This window comes from Mus caroli, chromosome 2, assembly GCF_900094665.2.
Source record: "Mus caroli chromosome 2, CAROLI_EIJ_v1.1, whole genome shotgun sequence".
In the NCBI taxonomy this organism is placed as follows: Eukaryota; Metazoa; Chordata; class Mammalia; order Rodentia; family Muridae; genus Mus; species Mus caroli.
Window position 1 is genome coordinate 112,468,991 of NC_034571.1, and position 17,436 is coordinate 112,486,426.

The 17,436-nt window shown below is 42.6% G+C and overlaps 1 protein-coding gene and 1 pseudogene across 2 annotated transcripts in view; both read left to right on the top strand.

Moving 5' to 3' along the window:
• Positions 1-17,325, top strand: part of Nusap1 (nucleolar and spindle associated protein 1) — a 30,694-nt gene extending 13,369 nt beyond the window's left edge. The window contains exons 5-11 of one of the 2 annotated variants that reach the window (XM_021150752.1): positions 2,676-2,774; positions 4,589-4,698; positions 6,076-6,191; positions 7,215-7,372; positions 11,386-11,502; positions 14,636-14,744; positions 16,443-17,325. In XM_021150752.1, coding sequence (XP_021006411.1) covers positions 2,676-2,774; positions 4,589-4,698; positions 6,076-6,191; positions 7,215-7,372; positions 11,386-11,502; positions 14,636-14,744; positions 16,443-16,539 — 806 coding nt within the window. In that variant the 3' untranslated portion in view covers positions 16,540-17,325. Of the gene's footprint in view, positions 1-2,675; positions 2,775-4,588; positions 4,699-6,072; positions 6,192-7,214; positions 7,373-11,385; positions 11,503-14,635; positions 14,745-16,442 lie in introns of both variants that reach the window. The other variant, XM_021150745.1, reaches the window with a different exon arrangement.
• Positions 281-399, top strand: LOC115030409 (annotated as a pseudogene).
• Positions 17,326-17,436: the final 111 nt, after the last annotated feature.

The window sequence follows — 17,436 nt, forward strand, 5'->3', positions numbered from 1 at the left end:
AAATTGATTCATGTATAGATTTGGGAGATATGACTCTTAAGTCAAAGCATCAGTAAACCGTGCTTTTCCAAGACTCTGGGTACCTTCTTTGCTTCTTGTTCTTGTAGTGGCTGTGCATGTCTGTTGTTCCTTGTCCTGGTGCCATGCCCTGCTCTCTGCCTCTGTTATCACATGACATTTATCTTGTTCATTTGGCCTGTGATAGATTCTCAAACTGTAACCCAGGCAGGCCTCAAACTCCCAGCAGTCTTCCTACCTTAGCCTTAAGAGTTCTGGGGTTGTCTATGGCTATACCACCCTGAACATGCCGCATCTTGTGTGATCTTGGAAGCTAAGCAAGGTTGGGCCTGGTTAGTACTTGGATGGGAGACCACCTGGGAATACCAGGGGCTGAAGGCTAAATAAATAAATATTAAAAAGAAAGAGTTGTGGGTTGAGTGTCTAACACTCTTCTAAGGACACTGGTCTTATTGAAACACTACCTACCGAACAACCTCTGTTTGACTAAGTATCTTGAGACCCTGTTCCTAAGAGAGTTGACATTACAGTGCTAGACTTAGGGAACGAACTCATCTTTGGAGAATCACAGTTCACCATAGCCACACTTGGAACTTTCACATGTTTTGCAATTAAAGCAAAGCCGAGAAATAAATGCAGAAGACCACTGAGTTTTATTTAACATTTGTTATTTGGTACAGGGACCAAACCCAGGAGCTTGAGCTGTCAGGCAAGTGCTCAGTGACTAAGCCATGACTTTTATCCAGACCAGAATAAGAGATTTCTGGAGAGTTTGGGATGGTCATTCTCTTGGTGTCAAGAGAGCCCATTTTGTTCTCATTAGCCTTTCTGCAGAACTTGGCTGTTATAAACACTTGCCTGCTTCTTTAACTAGGCTGCTTACAGGGAGGGGTGACACCCACTTTTACATAGTGAGTGAATACCTGTCTTTTTCAGTCTTCCACTTCCCTTTCCCTAATTCCAGCATTTAAGAGACTGAGAAGGTGGATCTGCAGAGTTCAAGGCTACTCTGATCTACAGAGTAAGCTCCAGACCAAGCTGGTCTGCATAGCAAGAGACTGTCTCAAAACAAGACAAAATAACCCACATGTTCTGCAAACTTTCTCAACTAATAATTTATTTTTCATTTCTTTGTTTTTATTTTATAGATTTTTAAAATTTATGTGTATGAATATTTTGCTTTCAGGTATGTATGTTTACCTGGTACATGCCTGGTGTCTGTGGAGTAGAAGAGGGCATCAGATCCTCTACAACTGGAGTTACAGATGGTTGTGAGTCACCATATGGGTGCTGGGAACTTGAACCAAGTGCTCCAATAGCAACAAGTGCTTAACTGCTGAGCCATCTCTCCAGCCCTTTTAGTTTTAGAAAATTGAGTTGCCCCCCTCTCACTCCCCCACCCCCCACAGCACTTTGTGCTCTCTGTTTTATTTCTTAGGAAGCCTGCCAGTTGCCATGGAGATCTCTGCCTGGCTCTGACACTTGCTGGAAGATGAACAGGAAGAATTTAGGGAGGTGATGGCCTGTTACAGGGACCAACGAAATGTGGTGCAGAATGCCACTCAGACTTCCCAACTGTTAACAATTTCTAACATCCTCCCCTCACTCTTCTCTCCTCATCCCTTACCTCCCTCTCTCTCTCTTTCTTCCCCCCTTCCCCTCACACACACACACACACACACACACACACACACACACACACACATATGTACTTTCCCCTGAACTCTGAGAGAAGTTGTTGATATGTGCCTCATATGTGTTACGTGGGGCTTCTTGATTGAAGGATGTGTGCATTATTTTATTCTTTTGACTTCTTTTTTAAAAAACATAATTTCATCTAACCTCCATTGGCCTGGAACTCATTATGTAGCCAAGAACGTTCTTGATCTCCCCATATCCAGTCCCAAGTGCTGGAATTATAGACATATGCTGGCTTCAATGTATACTTCTTAAATAAGAGTTTTCTTACACAATGTACAAAGAATCAATCTCTCATCTAACATTAAGGAACAATGACTTCTCTGCCTGGTGTAGTGGTCATCACTTGAATCCCAACAATCAGGAGGCAGAGAAAGGCAGATTTGTATGTTTTCAAGGCCAGCCTGGTCTTCATAGTAAATTTCAGAACTAGGACTACATAAAGATACCCTGTCTCAAAAGAAGCCCACTTGATGTGTCTTGGTTAAATAATACCTGCAGTTATTAAAAAGGCTATTTAAACACATTTCATCTCTGTGATACCAAACAAATAACATGTAACAAGAAGAAGCAGATAAAATAATTTATGCTTTTTTGTTTCTTTGTCTAGTTTTTGATAGTGCTAAAGATGGAACCCAGGGCCTGTACTTGCTAGGCAAGTGCTCAAGTACCCAACTACATCTTCAGCCCCAGACAGATGGTTCTTTCTCTTTTTTGTTTTTGGTTTTTTGAGACAGAGTTTCTCTATGTAGCCCTGGCTATCCTGGAACTCACTCTGTAGACCAGGCTGGCCTCAAATTCAGAAATCCACCTGCCTCTGCCTCCCAAGTGCTGGGATTAAAGGTGTGCACCACCACACCCGGCCAGACAGATGTTTCTTAGAAGTGTTTAATATCTTTAATTATTCAAGTCAACATTTTAATAGAAAAATGTTATTTATTTTATATTTGCCTATTTAGACAGTAAAGATTCAAAGAAGCCTTTAGAAAAAAGATCTCTATGCACGGATGAGTTTTCTAAACTTGGGAACAATAAAAGGACTTCAGCCACGACACCAAGTAAGTCTGTACACAAATCAAGCCAGCAGCTGCCCTCCTTTAGACTCTTGGTGGATAGGCAGTGGTTCGCAGCAGCTAACATCTCAGATGTGGGGGACCAGGGCTCGCGATCCACCATTGCAGGCTCCTGGCTTTGGGACTGCGCACCTGATCCTCAGACTGATTTTCTCAATGGGGGATGGCTGTAATTCAGGCTTCAGTGGGTTGGCATATGCCAACTTGAGAATATGTTTTCCACTACTTAATGCCTAACACATCAAATAGCACACGGAAAGGCTTCAATAAATATCTGATGATATAACATCTGTGAAATACTAGGTCTATGTTGTACTCAGCATTTGGGAGACAGAGTCTTGGTTACATGGTTTGGACAAGCCTGTCTTATAGTGTGACATTCTGTGTTAATACACCAAAAAGACAAGAACAATTTTCTTATGGTGTTTGAGACATAGATTATTATATATTTATAGTAGAATACTGTTCATCATGTATTCAGTAATTGGAGATGGAGAGATGGTTCAGAGATAAAGAGCGCTTGTTGCTCTTGCAGAAGACCCAAGTCCAATTCTCAGCACCTACCTAGTGGCTCACAAAACCATCGGTAACTCCAGCTTCAGGGCATCTAACCCTTTCTTCTGACCTCCTTGAGCACCAGGTATACAAGTCATATACAAACATATGTGCAGACAAAACATTCATACATATAAAACGATAATGAAGAAAGGAAGAAGACATACAGTAACGGAATAGGGCAGGGTAGAGGCTGACAGACTACTCCTGCTCGCCATGATTAGTTCTAAATCGTTTGACCTAAAGTTTTTGCCTTTTGGTTTTCTTGAGACAGGGTCTTAATATAGCCTAGGGAGCCCCAAACTCACTGTGTATCCAAAGCTGGTTTTGAATTTTTAATCTTCATGTCTCTTCCTACTATGTGCTATGTTTATAGGCATGTGCCACCACATTCAGCATGATGTTTAATTCTTTTTTTTTTTTTTGGTTTATTTATTTATTTTATTTATTTTTTTATTAGGTATTTTCCTCATTTACATTTTCAATGCTATCCCAAAGGTCCCCCATACCCCCCCCCATGTTTAATTCTTAAGGGGATTAAAACAAAAGGAGACAGAAACCATAGCCTAACATTTACTGCCTGACCCTGCATGGAAATCCTTAACTCAGTGCTTTCTCGGCATATAAACTGTCAATTTTCACAAGCTAGAGGGATGAACATGTGCTTAGGAAGCCCTGGACTTCAATCACTCACACACACACACACACACACACACACACACACACACACTATCAGTCTATTTAGTAATGATTAAATAAAGGCCCTTTAACTAACTGGATTGGAAAAAGACAACTCTTTTCTTCTTCAAACCAAGATGTCAGGGAATTGGTCACTGGGGACAGTGAACATTTGATGATCTCTAACCTGAGCATGCTTTGCCCCAAGTCTGTGAAAGCTGAGTGATCTGGAATTAATGTTTTAGCCAAGATGATATTAAAGTTGAATGTCTAGAGAATAAAGAGAATAAATGTTGATAAAAACACAGGGAAGATTAAAATGGACTTTTATCTTTTATCTTTTTTTTTTTTTTTTTTTTTTTTTTTTTTTTTTTTTTTAGCTTTTTGAGACAGGGTTTCTCTGTGTAGCCCTGGCTTTCCTGGAGTACACTTTGTAGACCAGGCTGGCCTCGAACTCAGAAATCCGCCTGCCTCTGCCTCCCAAGTGCTTGGGATTAAAGGCGTGCGCCACCACGCCCAGCAATGAACTTTTATCTTACTAGTTCTCATACTTTGGAATGTTCTAGACTTTAAGAAGCTTCATGAGGCTCATTTTAAGAAAATGGAATCCATTGATGAATATATTGTGAGGAAAAAGAAACACCTTAAAGAACACAGTTCACTTAATGAACTAAAGGTATGCAGACTAAATGCATGGTTTTTATTGTTTATTCATTTTGTTTTGTGTGTTTTGCCTATATGTATATATGTACCTGCCTGGTTCCCATGGAGATGAGAGTCGGGTTGAGTTCCCTGAAATAGGAGTTAGAGGTGGTTGTGAGCTGCTATGCATCCTGGGAACTGAACCCCGGTCTTCTGGAAGAATATTTACTACTCTTGTTTGGTTTTTGGTTTTGTTTTTTTTTTTNTAGCCTTGGCTGTCCTGGAACTCACTCTGTAGACCAGGCTGGCCTCGAACTCAGAAATCCACCTGCCTCTGCCTCCCAAGTGCTGGGATTAAAGGCATCTGCCACCACGCCGGGCTGAATATTTAGTACTCTTAACCACTGAGCCATCTCTCCAGCTACATCTTGTTCATTTGTGTTTGTATTTTTTGTTTTTTGAGACAGGTTTTCAAGGCCAGCCTGGTCTACAGAGTGAGTTCCAGGACAGCCAGGGCTACACAGAGAAACCCTGTCTCGAAATACAAAAAAACAAAAAAAAAAACCCAAAAAACAAAGATGATAATGGTGGCACAGGTCTTTAATTCCAGCACTCGGGAGGCAGAGGCAGGCAGATTTCTGAGTTCGAGACCAGCCTGGTCTACAAAGTGATTTCCAGGACAGCCAGGGCTACACAGAGAAACCCTGTCTCAGAAAACCAAAAAAAAAAAAAAAAAAAAGGAAAAAGAAAAAAAGGGGACTGAGTAGAGCTGGAGAGGTGGCTCCTCAGCAGTGAAGAGTGCATGCTAGCACTGACTGTTCTTCCAGAGGACCCAGGTTCAATTCCTAGCCCTGTATGGAAGCTCACAACGGTGTGTGACTGCACTTCCAGGGGATGCAACACCGTCTTCTGCCTTCCCTGGGCACCAAGCATCACATGGCGCATGACATACATACACGCGGGCAAAAACCTGTACACATCAAATTAATCCAAAACTAAAGAAAAAATAAAAACATTTACTTGGCTGCTTTTCCAGAACATTGCTCTTCCTTTTATTTTTCGTTTTCTGTTTTAATAGTCTATGTTTATCTTGAGAATAGCGTTGTAGGTCTGTAGTCCAATGTAGCCTTGAGATGTCTCTTGGTGAGGCTGCCATAGACTCCTGGTTGTCCTCACTCCACCTTCCAAGTGGTGGGCTTACAGGGATGTACCACTCCACCCGGCTTGAGAACAAGCTATTACCTCAAAGTCGTATTGTGTGTGTGCTTCTGAGGGTTGGCTCTCTCCTCCCATGTGGTTGTGGGGAAGGAACACAGGTCTCCAGGCTTCTGTCCTTACCCACTGAGCTAGAGCTAGCCTGCAGCCTGAGACCAAGATTCTAAAATGGCGTTTATTCTTCTTTTCAAAGCAGCTTGACAAAAAAGGGATCTTGACCCCAGTTCCTCCAAGAGGAAGACTCTCTGTACCCTGTACTCCTGCCAGGCAGCAGTGCCCACAAGGCCACTCCGCAACTAAAATGAATGTCAGGTAAAACGATTTTCTCTGAGAAGGTTACTTGGGTGTGTATGCACATGTGTAAGTCCAGGGCCATGGGTGTTAGACAAGGGCTCTACCACTGAGCTACACTCCTCGTGTTCAGATATGTTTGCAGTGTATCCTGTGTGTGTGTATGTGTGTATCTCTGTGCCTGTGCCTGTGTGCATGTCTGTGTGTCTCTGTGTGTGTCAGTGTGTCTGTGTGTATGTCAGTGTCTCTGTGTGTATGTGTGTGTGCCAGTGTGTCTATGTGTGTGTTTAGGTTTGTTGGATAGAGGACATCCTCCAGTTGTCATCACAATCCATCTATAGTTTTTGAAGACAGAATCTCCCACCAGCCTGGAACTTACCAAGTAGGCTAGTCTAGCTGGCTCACCAGCGCTAGGAGTTCACCTGTCTGTATTTCCCCAGTCCTAGGGGGACTATTTATTTCAGTGATGAAACACCATGACCAAAAGCAATTTGAGGGGGAAAGGGTTTGTTTGGCTTACACATCTACATCCATCTTCATCCTTGGAGGAGGTCATGACAGAAGCTCAGACAGGGTGGAAACCTGGAGGCAGGAGATGATGCCACGGAGGGGATACTGCTTACTGGCTTGCTCCTCATGGCATGTTCAGTCTGCTTCCTTATAAACCCAGGACCACCAGCCCAGTGGTTACACCCAGCTCAGTGTCCCTACCCACAAGTGGCTGGGCTCTCCCCCCATCATCAGTCACTGATTAATTTATAGCTGGATCTTATGGAAACATTGTCTCACCTGGGGTTCCCTTCTTTTAGATAAATCTAGCTTGTGGCAAGTTGATATAAACCAGCCAGCACATCACTAAGATACATGTCTGACATTCAGCCTGAGTAGAGAGTCCTCATTTATATCACTCCACCAAATGAGATCATTCGAGGCAGCTGCTGCCACCAAAGCACCTGGTGATGGTCCAGGGGTCTCATTTACAAGCTTAACCTTAGTTCCTCTCCGTACAAAGACTCATATCTTTCTCTCCATTCTTGCACTTAGGTTTTCAGCTGCTACTAAAGACAATGAACATAAGTGCTCACTGACCAAGACACCAGCCAGAAAGTCTCCACGTGTGACTGCACCTGGGAGTGCTTCAAAAGGCCCGGCTGTGCTCAGGACACCCAAGTCAAAGGCCACTGAAAGGACTTCTACTGCAGGTAAAAGAAAGTTTTTTAAATCTGTAACTTCCCCAAATTAAACGTGCCTCTTTCTCTAACGTCTCTACATATGTATAAAGTCAAGTGCAAAACCATGATAGGATATTTTTCATTTACCCTGGTGAAAGAAATGCCAGAGACATAAGCTAAAAACCACACACACCTGCTACAAGCTCCATTCTATTGAAAAGGAGTCCTAGGACAGTGACCCTTCCTGAAGTACTTTCAGCCCTTCTAGGACTCAGATTTAAGAAAAAGATCTTGGAAATCAATCTCTGTGGTCCTCCATGCCTTTGACAGGAACAGGCTTCCAAAGCCCAGGCTTCACGGACAGGTTCGGCAGTGGGACAGGAAGATGCTCTCAACATCTATCTGCTCTACTTAGGTGCCACCTCCAAGCCCCACTAACGGGTTTTGTTTTACTTCTTTTTGTGTTACTGGATATTGAACCTGGGGACTTACGTGCGCTAACTACTTGCCTGACAGTGAGGTTCATTAAACCCTGCCCAGGTGCAATAGTGATGGCAGGACGCAAATGAAAATGTGCACCGCAGTAGTAGAGACTTACATACTGTGTGCAAGGCCATAGATTTGATCACATGCACGTGCGCTCGCTCTCTCTCTCTCTCTCTCACACACACACACACACACACACACACACACATACATTCACACCAAGATTCTCCTTACAGTCTCCTTGAAAATGTCAGTCTGATAGCTTTGATTATACAAAAATGATTACTAAGTGGGCTGGAGAGATGACTCAGCAGTTAAGAGCACTGGCTGCTCTTTCAGAGGCCCTGAGTTTAAGTCCCAGTAACCACATGGTGGCTCACAACCATCTGTAATGGGATTTGATACCCTCTTCTGTTGTGTCTGAAGACGACAGTGTACTCACATACATAAAATAAAAATAAATCTTTTTTTAAAAAAAGAAGAAGAAGACAACAAGAGTTTAAAAAAAAAAAAAAAAAAAAAACTGATCACCAAGTCCCTAGGGCAGAGCAATTGATATTTCAGGTTGAGGAGAGCCTCGCTGGTGGTGGTGATTGGTGTGGAGACAGGGTTTCTATGTGGATTACCAGCTTAACTGAATAGTAAGACAGAAAATTAAGCTCAGGGCTAGGGAGATGACTTAGTGAGTAAAAACACCTCTCTTTGAAGCACTGGACCGGAGTTCGCTTCCTAGAGCCCTTGTCTAAAAGACATCTGGATGCAGTAACATGTTTATTATATCCCAGTGATGGGGGGACATAGACAGAATTCAGTCTCTGGAACTCAGCGGCTGGCGAGACCCAGACCATTGTGAGAGATGTTTCTCAGAGAAGTGGATGATTCCTGACCTCAGAATGTGCTCTTGCTTGCTCTCTTCCTCTCTGTGTATCTCTCTCATACACACGTGCAGTGCAGAGGTGAAAAGAATAAGTGTCCAGAATTCTCCTCCTTGTTGACCTCTCATCTGGCCCTGTCTTATCCTTACCCATACCAGCATCAGCTGGCAAACATTCTGCCTAGCATTCTAAACAGGAAGAATTGGCCTGGGCAGAGGTGGTCAGAAAAAAAATGGCTAGTGTCTATGTCATTTTACCAAGGGCTGTAGCCTGAAAGCACCTACCTCACAATAATAAGAGGGTTCAAACATGCTCAGAGATAAAAGACACGAAGCCCAGACCAAAACGGTTACCTCATTCTGCTAAGTCATGCAGGGTCTCATTAAAGTAAGATGGTACTTTGGTTCCCCACCCCATTAACAGATCTGAATTTTAACTTTTTTTCTGTGACTTTATTAACTCAACAGAATGTTTCATGAGTCAAACTTATTCAGTTATTTTAACAGTGTTTCAATGGTATGGACATAGTTCAGGTTATCCCCTAAAGATATATGGCTGCCTCCAGAACATATCACACACTATGGAAGTATAATTTCTTTCAGAACAGGATTAAGATTAGTGTACTCAAGGGCGAACCCTCACCTCTGGCTCTCACCACCCCCACTCTCACACCTCCTGCTTTTGAGCCATTACCACAATAGATAACTTAAATTCTCTTTTGTAATTGGTTAGCTAGGTGACTCTTGATTTTATCTCTTCCTTTACAAATGTTAACATTAATTATGACTGAGTAGCTTCCGCTGTGAAGGGAAAGAAATAAAAATGTGGTAGATAGTTGGTGCTCAACTATAGCAGTAAGGCTTGATAAATTATACCATCCTCATTTTTACTCTATGATATAAACATTTACATTACTAGATAGTAAATAGCTTTTACTAGTAAATAGAGCTACAAATCTTTTTGCCCCTATTTAATTGCTTCTTTTTCTTTATTTGAGAGAGGGGTTTCACACTGTTCCAGGCTGTCCTGGGATTGATATGTGCAGCCCGCACTGGTCTCTATGTCACAAGTCTTCCTGCCTCTGCCTTTTCAGTGCTGGGATTATAAATTATAAATGTGCTAGCTTAATTAGTTAATTTTAAAAAAAATGTTTCTCTGTGTGTGTGTGTGTGTGTGTGTGTGTGTGTGTGTGTGTGTGTATGTATGAGTACCCTGCTGCATATACATCCATATGCCAGAAGAGGGCATCAGATCTGATTACAGATGGTTGTGAGTCACCATGTGGTTGCTGGGAATTAAACTCAGGACCTCTGGAAGAGCAAACAGTGCTCTTAAACATCCTAACCATTGAGGCATCTCACCAGCCCCCTCACCCCCTGTGTTTTTTTGTTTTTGTTTTGTTTTAGTTTTTTGGTTTTTTGGTTTTTTGGGTTTTTTTGAGACAAGGTTTTGATGAGTAACAGAGAGAGCCCTGGCTTTCCTGGATTTGATTTGTAGACCAGGCTGTACTTGAACTCACAGAGATAGATCCACTGGCCACTGTCCTGCGATTAAAGGTGTGTACCACCATGTGCATCTGATGAATGTTCTGTAATTCTGTGTATTTATCTGTGAGTAGATAGAGTCAGCTCCCCTGGAGCTGGAGCTAACAGGAAGTTGTGAACCATGCAAGGTGGGTGCTGGGAATAAACTCAGGTTCTCTGGAAGGACAGTGCAGGCTCCAAACTTCTCTGGCCCTCTTTTCATTTTTTAATTTGCTTTTGAGACTGGATCTTGTGTAGCTGAGACGGGTTTGAACTTCTTGCCTTTACTTTTCAAGTGAAGCTGTTATCATTGTGCCCTGTTGTCCCCATGATGGTTATATATGTGGTGGAGAAGCAGATCCAATAGCCCTCTCAACCCTGGGCACGGGCATGCACGTGTTACACAACGCACATGTAGGCAGAACACTCATACATGGAAAACAAATCGAAGAAGTACAGTTTTAATAGAGGACTTTCCAGTCTGTGTTCATTCAGAGATGATGCACCTAACTCTCAAGAGACTGGAGGCCCCAGGGAGTTTAGAGGACAGGTGGGGTTGAGGTGGGGGCATCCACATAGAGACAGGGTCGGGTGGGGAGGAGGTGTGGGTGGGATATGGAGCAGTCGAATGGTGGAAGGGGGGTGGGGAATGGAATATGGAGTGTAAAAAAATGAATTAAAATTAAAATTTAAAAAAAGAAGTACAGTTTTTTTTTAAAGATTTATTTATTATTATATCTAAGTACACTGTAGCTGTCTTCAGACACCCCAGAAGAGGGCGTCAGATCTCATTATGGGTGGTTGTGAGCCACCATGTGGTTGTTGGGATTTGAACTCATGACCTTCAGAATAGCAGTCGGTGCTCTTAACCGCTGAGCCATCTCTACAGCCCAGAAGTACAATTTTAAGCTCTATATTTTTTGTTTCAATAATTAAGTTCTTTGAGGCCACGCGTGGTGGCTCACTCCTTTAATCCCAGCACTCGAGAGGCAGAGGCAGGTGGATTTCTGAGTTCAAGGCCAGCCTGATCTATAGAGTGAGTTCCAGGACATCCAGGGCTATACAGAGAAACCCTGTCTTACAAACAAACAAACAAACAAACAAACAAAAACTAAGTTCTTTGATGTTTTGTTTATTTGGGCTTTTTTGTATTTCTCAGTTATTACCCCATTCAAGTTGATGACTGAAGCAACACAGACTCCAGGTTCTAGTAAGAAACCAGTATTTGATCTCAAAGCAAGCTTGTCTCGTCCCCTCAACTACAAGCCACACAAAGGTATGTGGGATAGTCTGGGAGGGCAGGGCTACTAGAAGACTCCAGAGCTCTGCATGAAAGCTGGAGGTGTGTGTTGTATGTGTGCGCATGCGTGTGTGTGTGTGTGTGTGTGTGTGTGTGTGTGTGTGTGCTGCTGGCAGGCATGAGGCTCTGAAGTCTATATCCAAACACTACAAGAGAAAAGACCACTCTGTGACTCGGAGGAAGTCCCAACATGCAAAGTTCTGACCCTGCTTTCACATGAATCCCTGAGCTAGAAGATTTTCCATTAAGCAAAAAAAAAAATTGATCTGCTTTACAAATTTGTTTTGTTTTGGTTTGTTTGTTTTTTTTTTTTTTTTTTTGGTTTTTCAAGACAGTGTTTCTCTTTGTAGCCTTGGCTGTCCTGGAACTCATTCTGTAGACCAGGCTGGCCTCGAACTCAAAAATCCACCTGCCTCTGCCTCCCAAGCACTGGGATTAAAGGCATGTGCCACCACTGCCTGGCTTTTACAAATTTGTTAACCAAAAATATAAGTTGTCATCAGATCAGTGTTAGCTTAAAGGTAGCCTGTGTGAACCTTTCATGTTTGGCTACTAAGAACAGAGTAGACAATTATCTGTGAGTTTCTGCTCCTTTCTTTGTTTGAGGCAGGCTTCAAGTATTCTAGTTGTCCTCATATTTGCTCGAAGCCAAGAAGGACTTTGAACTTCAGAGTGATGGATTTTCACTTCACTTATTATTTTTTTATAACATTTTCGTTCTGCTCTTAGTAGTTTTATATATCACATTCACTTTATTATGTGTATGCAGTCTTTGGTGTCCGACCTTTGCTGTGCTGTTTTGTATGAAGAGTCGGGGTTTATTATGCCTCACATTTGGCGGTGGGTATAGTTCATTTTGGTGGCAGAGGCGATGTGGCAAGAGCATGAGGCTGGCCATCACGGTAGTTATAGGAAGATTCAGTCCCACATGGCAGGGGACACTGCGGCAGGAGCAGGAGGCCAGCCCTGCACATTGCATTGGCTGAGAGCAGTGAGTGTTTTTAAGACTGCATCTCACTGTACAGGCCAGGCTAGTGTGAAACTCCCTCTTTATTCCAGTGTGCCCTTGAACTCATGGCTATTCTTTTCCTTTGGCTTCCCAAGCTGTGGAATTAGTAGTGAGAGCCGCCATGCCCAGCTATGAAATACACTACAGTAGCCATCATCTTTATAGTAGATCTTTTACCTAATTCTAACCCTCTCACTGAAAAAGTCTTGAGGACATTAAAGAAATGGCTTGCCGGGGAGTGGTGGCACATTCCTTTAATCCCAGCACTGGGGAGGCAGAAGCAGGTGGACTTCTGAGTTTGAGGCCAGCCTGGTCTACAGAGTGAGTTCCAGGACAGCCAGGGCTATACAGAGAAACCCTGTCTCAAAAACCTAAAAAGAAAAAAAAAAAAAAAGAAAGAAAGAAATGGCTCAGAAGTTCTTAGCACCTAATACTCTTGCAGGGAACACAGGCTCAGTTCTAAGCACCCATACCAAGTAGTTCAAAGTGGTCTACACCTCCACTGGCAGGGAATTCAACAGCCTTTTTGGCTTCCGTGGGCACCTGCATGCACGTGGTACACATAAGATTCAGCAGGTACACACACAAATTAAAACAACAACAAAAAACCATTGAGCTGGAGAGATGGCTCAGCGGCTAAGAATATGTATTACTCTTCCAAAGATCCCGAGTTCTATTCCCAGGTCCCATATCAAGTTGCTCACATCTATCTATGATTCCAGTTTGTCGAAACTCACAACTCTGGCTTGCAATAGCACCTGCTCAGACAGACATATACAAATTACTAGAAACTTCTTTAGGGCTGGCCAGTGGTAGCTGGTAGCACATGCCTTTAATCCCAGTACTTGGGAGGCAGAGGCAGAGGAAGTCTGTAAATTTGAGGCTAGCCTGCTCTATAAATCAAGTTTGAGGACAGCCAGGACTATACAGAGAAACCCTGTCTCAAAAAAACAAACCAAAAAAAAAAAAAAAGAAAAGAAAAGAAAAAGAAAACCTTTAATATATTAAAACTATTAAATGCTTCTTTAAAAAGAATAATATTTTGATATTTAACATAATTGTAAGATAAATTATTTGGTTGTAACTGCTCTATTTGGATTGTTGTATAATTAGTTTAAAAGTGATGTGTGCTGTCTGTCTGTCTGTCTGTGTGCCTCTAAGTGCACTTGCCCAGGGAAGCCAGGTGCTGTCCAGTCTCCTGGGCCTGCAGGGACAGGTGACGTGAAGCCTCCTGACATGGGGCTGAGAACTGAACCTGGGGCTTCTGCGCAAGCAGCAGACACTCTTACATCTCTCTAGCCACCCATACTGGGGACTTTTCCTGTGACTTCCTCAGAGTTAAAAAAAAAAAAAAACAAAAACAAAATAAAAAGATGACATGTGCCAGGCGTGGTGGCACACACCTTTAATCCCAGCACTCGGGAGGCAGAGGCAAGTGGATTTCTGAGTTGGAGGCCAGCCTGGTCTACAGAGTGAGTTCCAGGACAGCCAGGGCTACACAGAGAAATCCTGTATTGAAAAAACAAAAAAGAAACCAAAAAAACAAACAAAAAAAAAGATGACACACACCAGTAAGTGGTAAAGCACAGGTACAGCCACTTGCTACCAAGTCTGACAGCCTGAGTTTGTGATTCCTGGGACCCACGTAGTAGGAGAGTCAGCGGCAGCCTGTCATCTGTTGACTTCATACATGCCATGGCACACAAGTAAATGTAAAAAAAAATGTTTGCACTGACAAACCATGTATGACACAGGCCAGTGAATGCTGAGTGGGTGTTGTGCTGCACAGACCTGACAGTCTCAGTTCTGTTCCAGAACCCTTGCTGGAGCAGGGAAGCTCTTCAAACCCGCTGTACTCACATTCATAGAAACACAGGAATAATACAGGGTTCGGGTTTTTTTTTTTATTAAAACACATTTTTAGAGGAAAATATGGTTTACATCTGTAATATGAAATCAAGACTCAGTGCAGGATATACATTTAAATGTCTACATGTAATATTTACAAAACAGTAAAAATGCTGACAGGCAGGCAGGCTGAAAGATGGAGAAAAGGGAGCTGTGAATGATAGGTTGTTAACACTCCTTTTTCTAACCCAGGAAAGCTGAAACCTTGGGGACAAACTGAAGAGAACAATTCTCTGAAGGAACGCGTAAGCAGAGTTACCTTCCACAGGAAAACTTACAAACAACCTCATCTCCAAACCAGGTGCGCATAACTCCCTCACAGCACGGGGCTTCCAACTTCAAGAGAGAACCAGAGCATGCAAGGGGTGGAATGTGAAAGCTGGCTTAGAAGCAAAAAGCTCCAGCCCGTTTTGTGATAACCAAATGCTTGAGACTAGACATTCTACAGAGAATAGAGTTTACTTTGGAATTCTGGAAGCCCCAGGTGCTGGTAGAGCCTTCTGCTGTGTCACAAGATGGAGCATAACACGTGTGCACTCGAGAGTGAGGGGGGGACGATGGTGTGAAGGCTAGGCAATGTTAGACAGTGTTGAGCTGTCTTCCCAACAGCCTCCTCCTGGAATAGCTAATTCACTCCTGGGGCTGGGCATTAATCCCTCTAAGGGTGGTTCCTGTAACCTAATTTTATTTCCCTCTGGCCCCACCTCCTAAAGATTCTATCATCTCTCAATACTGTTACTAGAGTGGGAACTAGGCTTGGGAAAACCTTATTCCAGCCATAGTCGATCAGTCTTCTTCCCAGCCAGTCACTTTTACATCTTTCTTTCAAAGTGAGCTGGGGGCCTGGGATACAGGATAGCTTTTTGTTGTGTTTTTGTTGTTTTGTTTTGTTTTGTTTTGTTTTGTTTTGTTTTGTTTTGTTTTGTTTTGTTGAGACAGGGTTTGTATCCCTGACTGTCTGGAACTCCGTAGAGCAGGCTGGCAGGATTCAGAGATCCTCTTGCCTCTACCTCCTAAGTGCTGGGATTTAAGGCATGCACCACCACCCAGCTATGATAGTCTATCTAAAAACATAAATTTTGTTAAGTATTTTCATTTCTAGAAAAATAGATTCCAAAGTGGGTTTCCACTGCACCTCAAATACTGCTTGCCCAGGCCTCTCTAGGTAATTGAGAGTGTGTTCTTTTGGGACCTGCCTTCCCAACAGGACTTGTAAATATCCCTGCCGACAACCAGTGCTCATGGATGGCCAAATATAAATTCTTCACTCTAAAGCAAACTAGGCATTGTAAGGAGTGAAGCCCCACACAGACCCAAGCCAAGCACAGATCTTAAAGGAGTCTAGGTTTATGGCTTGAGAGTCCCCTGATACAGGTTATCTATCATCTGCCTCTTGCCTATATCCGTTTCCACCAAAACCTTTCTCTACCTATGGGATGACACAAACCTGGACTTTGTTTTCATGACTGTAGTCACTGGACCCTAGGCTAGTACTGTGGCCTGGCTTCTAAGAGTGAGACTTCTCTTCAAAACTTTTTTTTTTATTTAAAGTACCAATGCTGAATTCAGTTGCCCAGGTATCCCCTGGATCTTTTTCCATGTGTGACTTTAGAATGCTGAGTTAACTGACTATAGCCTTTGCAGACAATGCTGACAAATTGGAACCCTTAAGAGTCTAGTGCCACCGGGCAGTGGTGGCTCACCCCTTTTATCCCAGCACTTGGGAGGCAGAGGCAGGCGGATTTCTGAGTTCGAGGCCAGCCTGGTCTACAGAGTGAATTCCAGGACAGCCAGGGATATACAGAGAAACCGAAAAGAAAAGAAAAGAAAAGAAAAGAAAAGAAAAGAAAAGAAAAGAAAAGAAAAAAAGAAAAAAAAGGAAAAATCCAGTACCTAGTAGATGCCATTTAACTAGATGTTAGGCCAGCAGTACATCGTTTACAGTGTCTGTCAGAGAGTCTAGGTTGAGCCTAACATGGAACATGTTTGTCCCTCCTAGGGAAGAACGATGGAAGAGACATGAGCAAGAACGAAAGGAGAAGAAAGAAAAGCTTTTGGAAGCTCGAAGAAACCTGGGTGTGACTAAAGCCCAGTGACCCTGTCTGTTCCTTTACTCTAACTTGTTTTCTTTTGTATGTTTTTTACTCTTTCTCTACTTCAGTCAAAAGCTCTTTTCTATCATAACTTTTGGTCATAATTTGTGTAGTGTCTCTTCTGTGCTATATCTGAGAATATATTATCACCTTAAAATTCATAACTAAAGTAGTTTTCATCTAATGTCTTATACATCTCTAATTTTTAAAAGACTTGTCCTCATTCTTAACAGAGGTTTTTCATGTCAAGGTCCTGATAATTCCGAGGGAGATGACCTGCACCCTTTTCTGCACAAGCTGTAGCAGAATCTTAGCATGAGAAAATAAGATATCGCTCATAGGAAAAGGGAGGCTGGAAGACCACATTTTTGTTCAGTAGCCTGGAAAATCTATTAGTCTTATTGAAATCTTATTTTATCAAGGTAAAAAGTTTTAGCTTATAAGAGCCTTATTCTGACTTTTCATGTATTTGCCTTCTGTCACTCATTATAATCCTAAACTAGAAAACCTCTACTCTCTACTTGTTAAATAAAAGCCACAGGGCAAAGGGTGGGTCTTAGTTGTACAGCACTCATCTATCACACACCTGTCCCTGAACTGTACCACCAAAACCAAAGCTGAGGATTGCTGCTGTAAGAATTACTGTCATTGGCAGACATTTTTTCTTTCAAGTAGTAAAGAGAGAGGAAAGCTGTAAAGGGTGACCTTCTGATCTTTGCTCTGCCGTGTAGAGATTCTGAGATGTGTGTGATGCTTACAATGTTCATAAATAAAAATTGTTCACTGTGATAGGCTCATTGTTTTTTTGTTTTTTTTTTTTTTTTTTGGTTTTTCGAGACAGGGTTTCTCTGTATAGCCCTGGCTGTCCTGGAACTCACTTTGTAGACCAGGCTGGCCTCG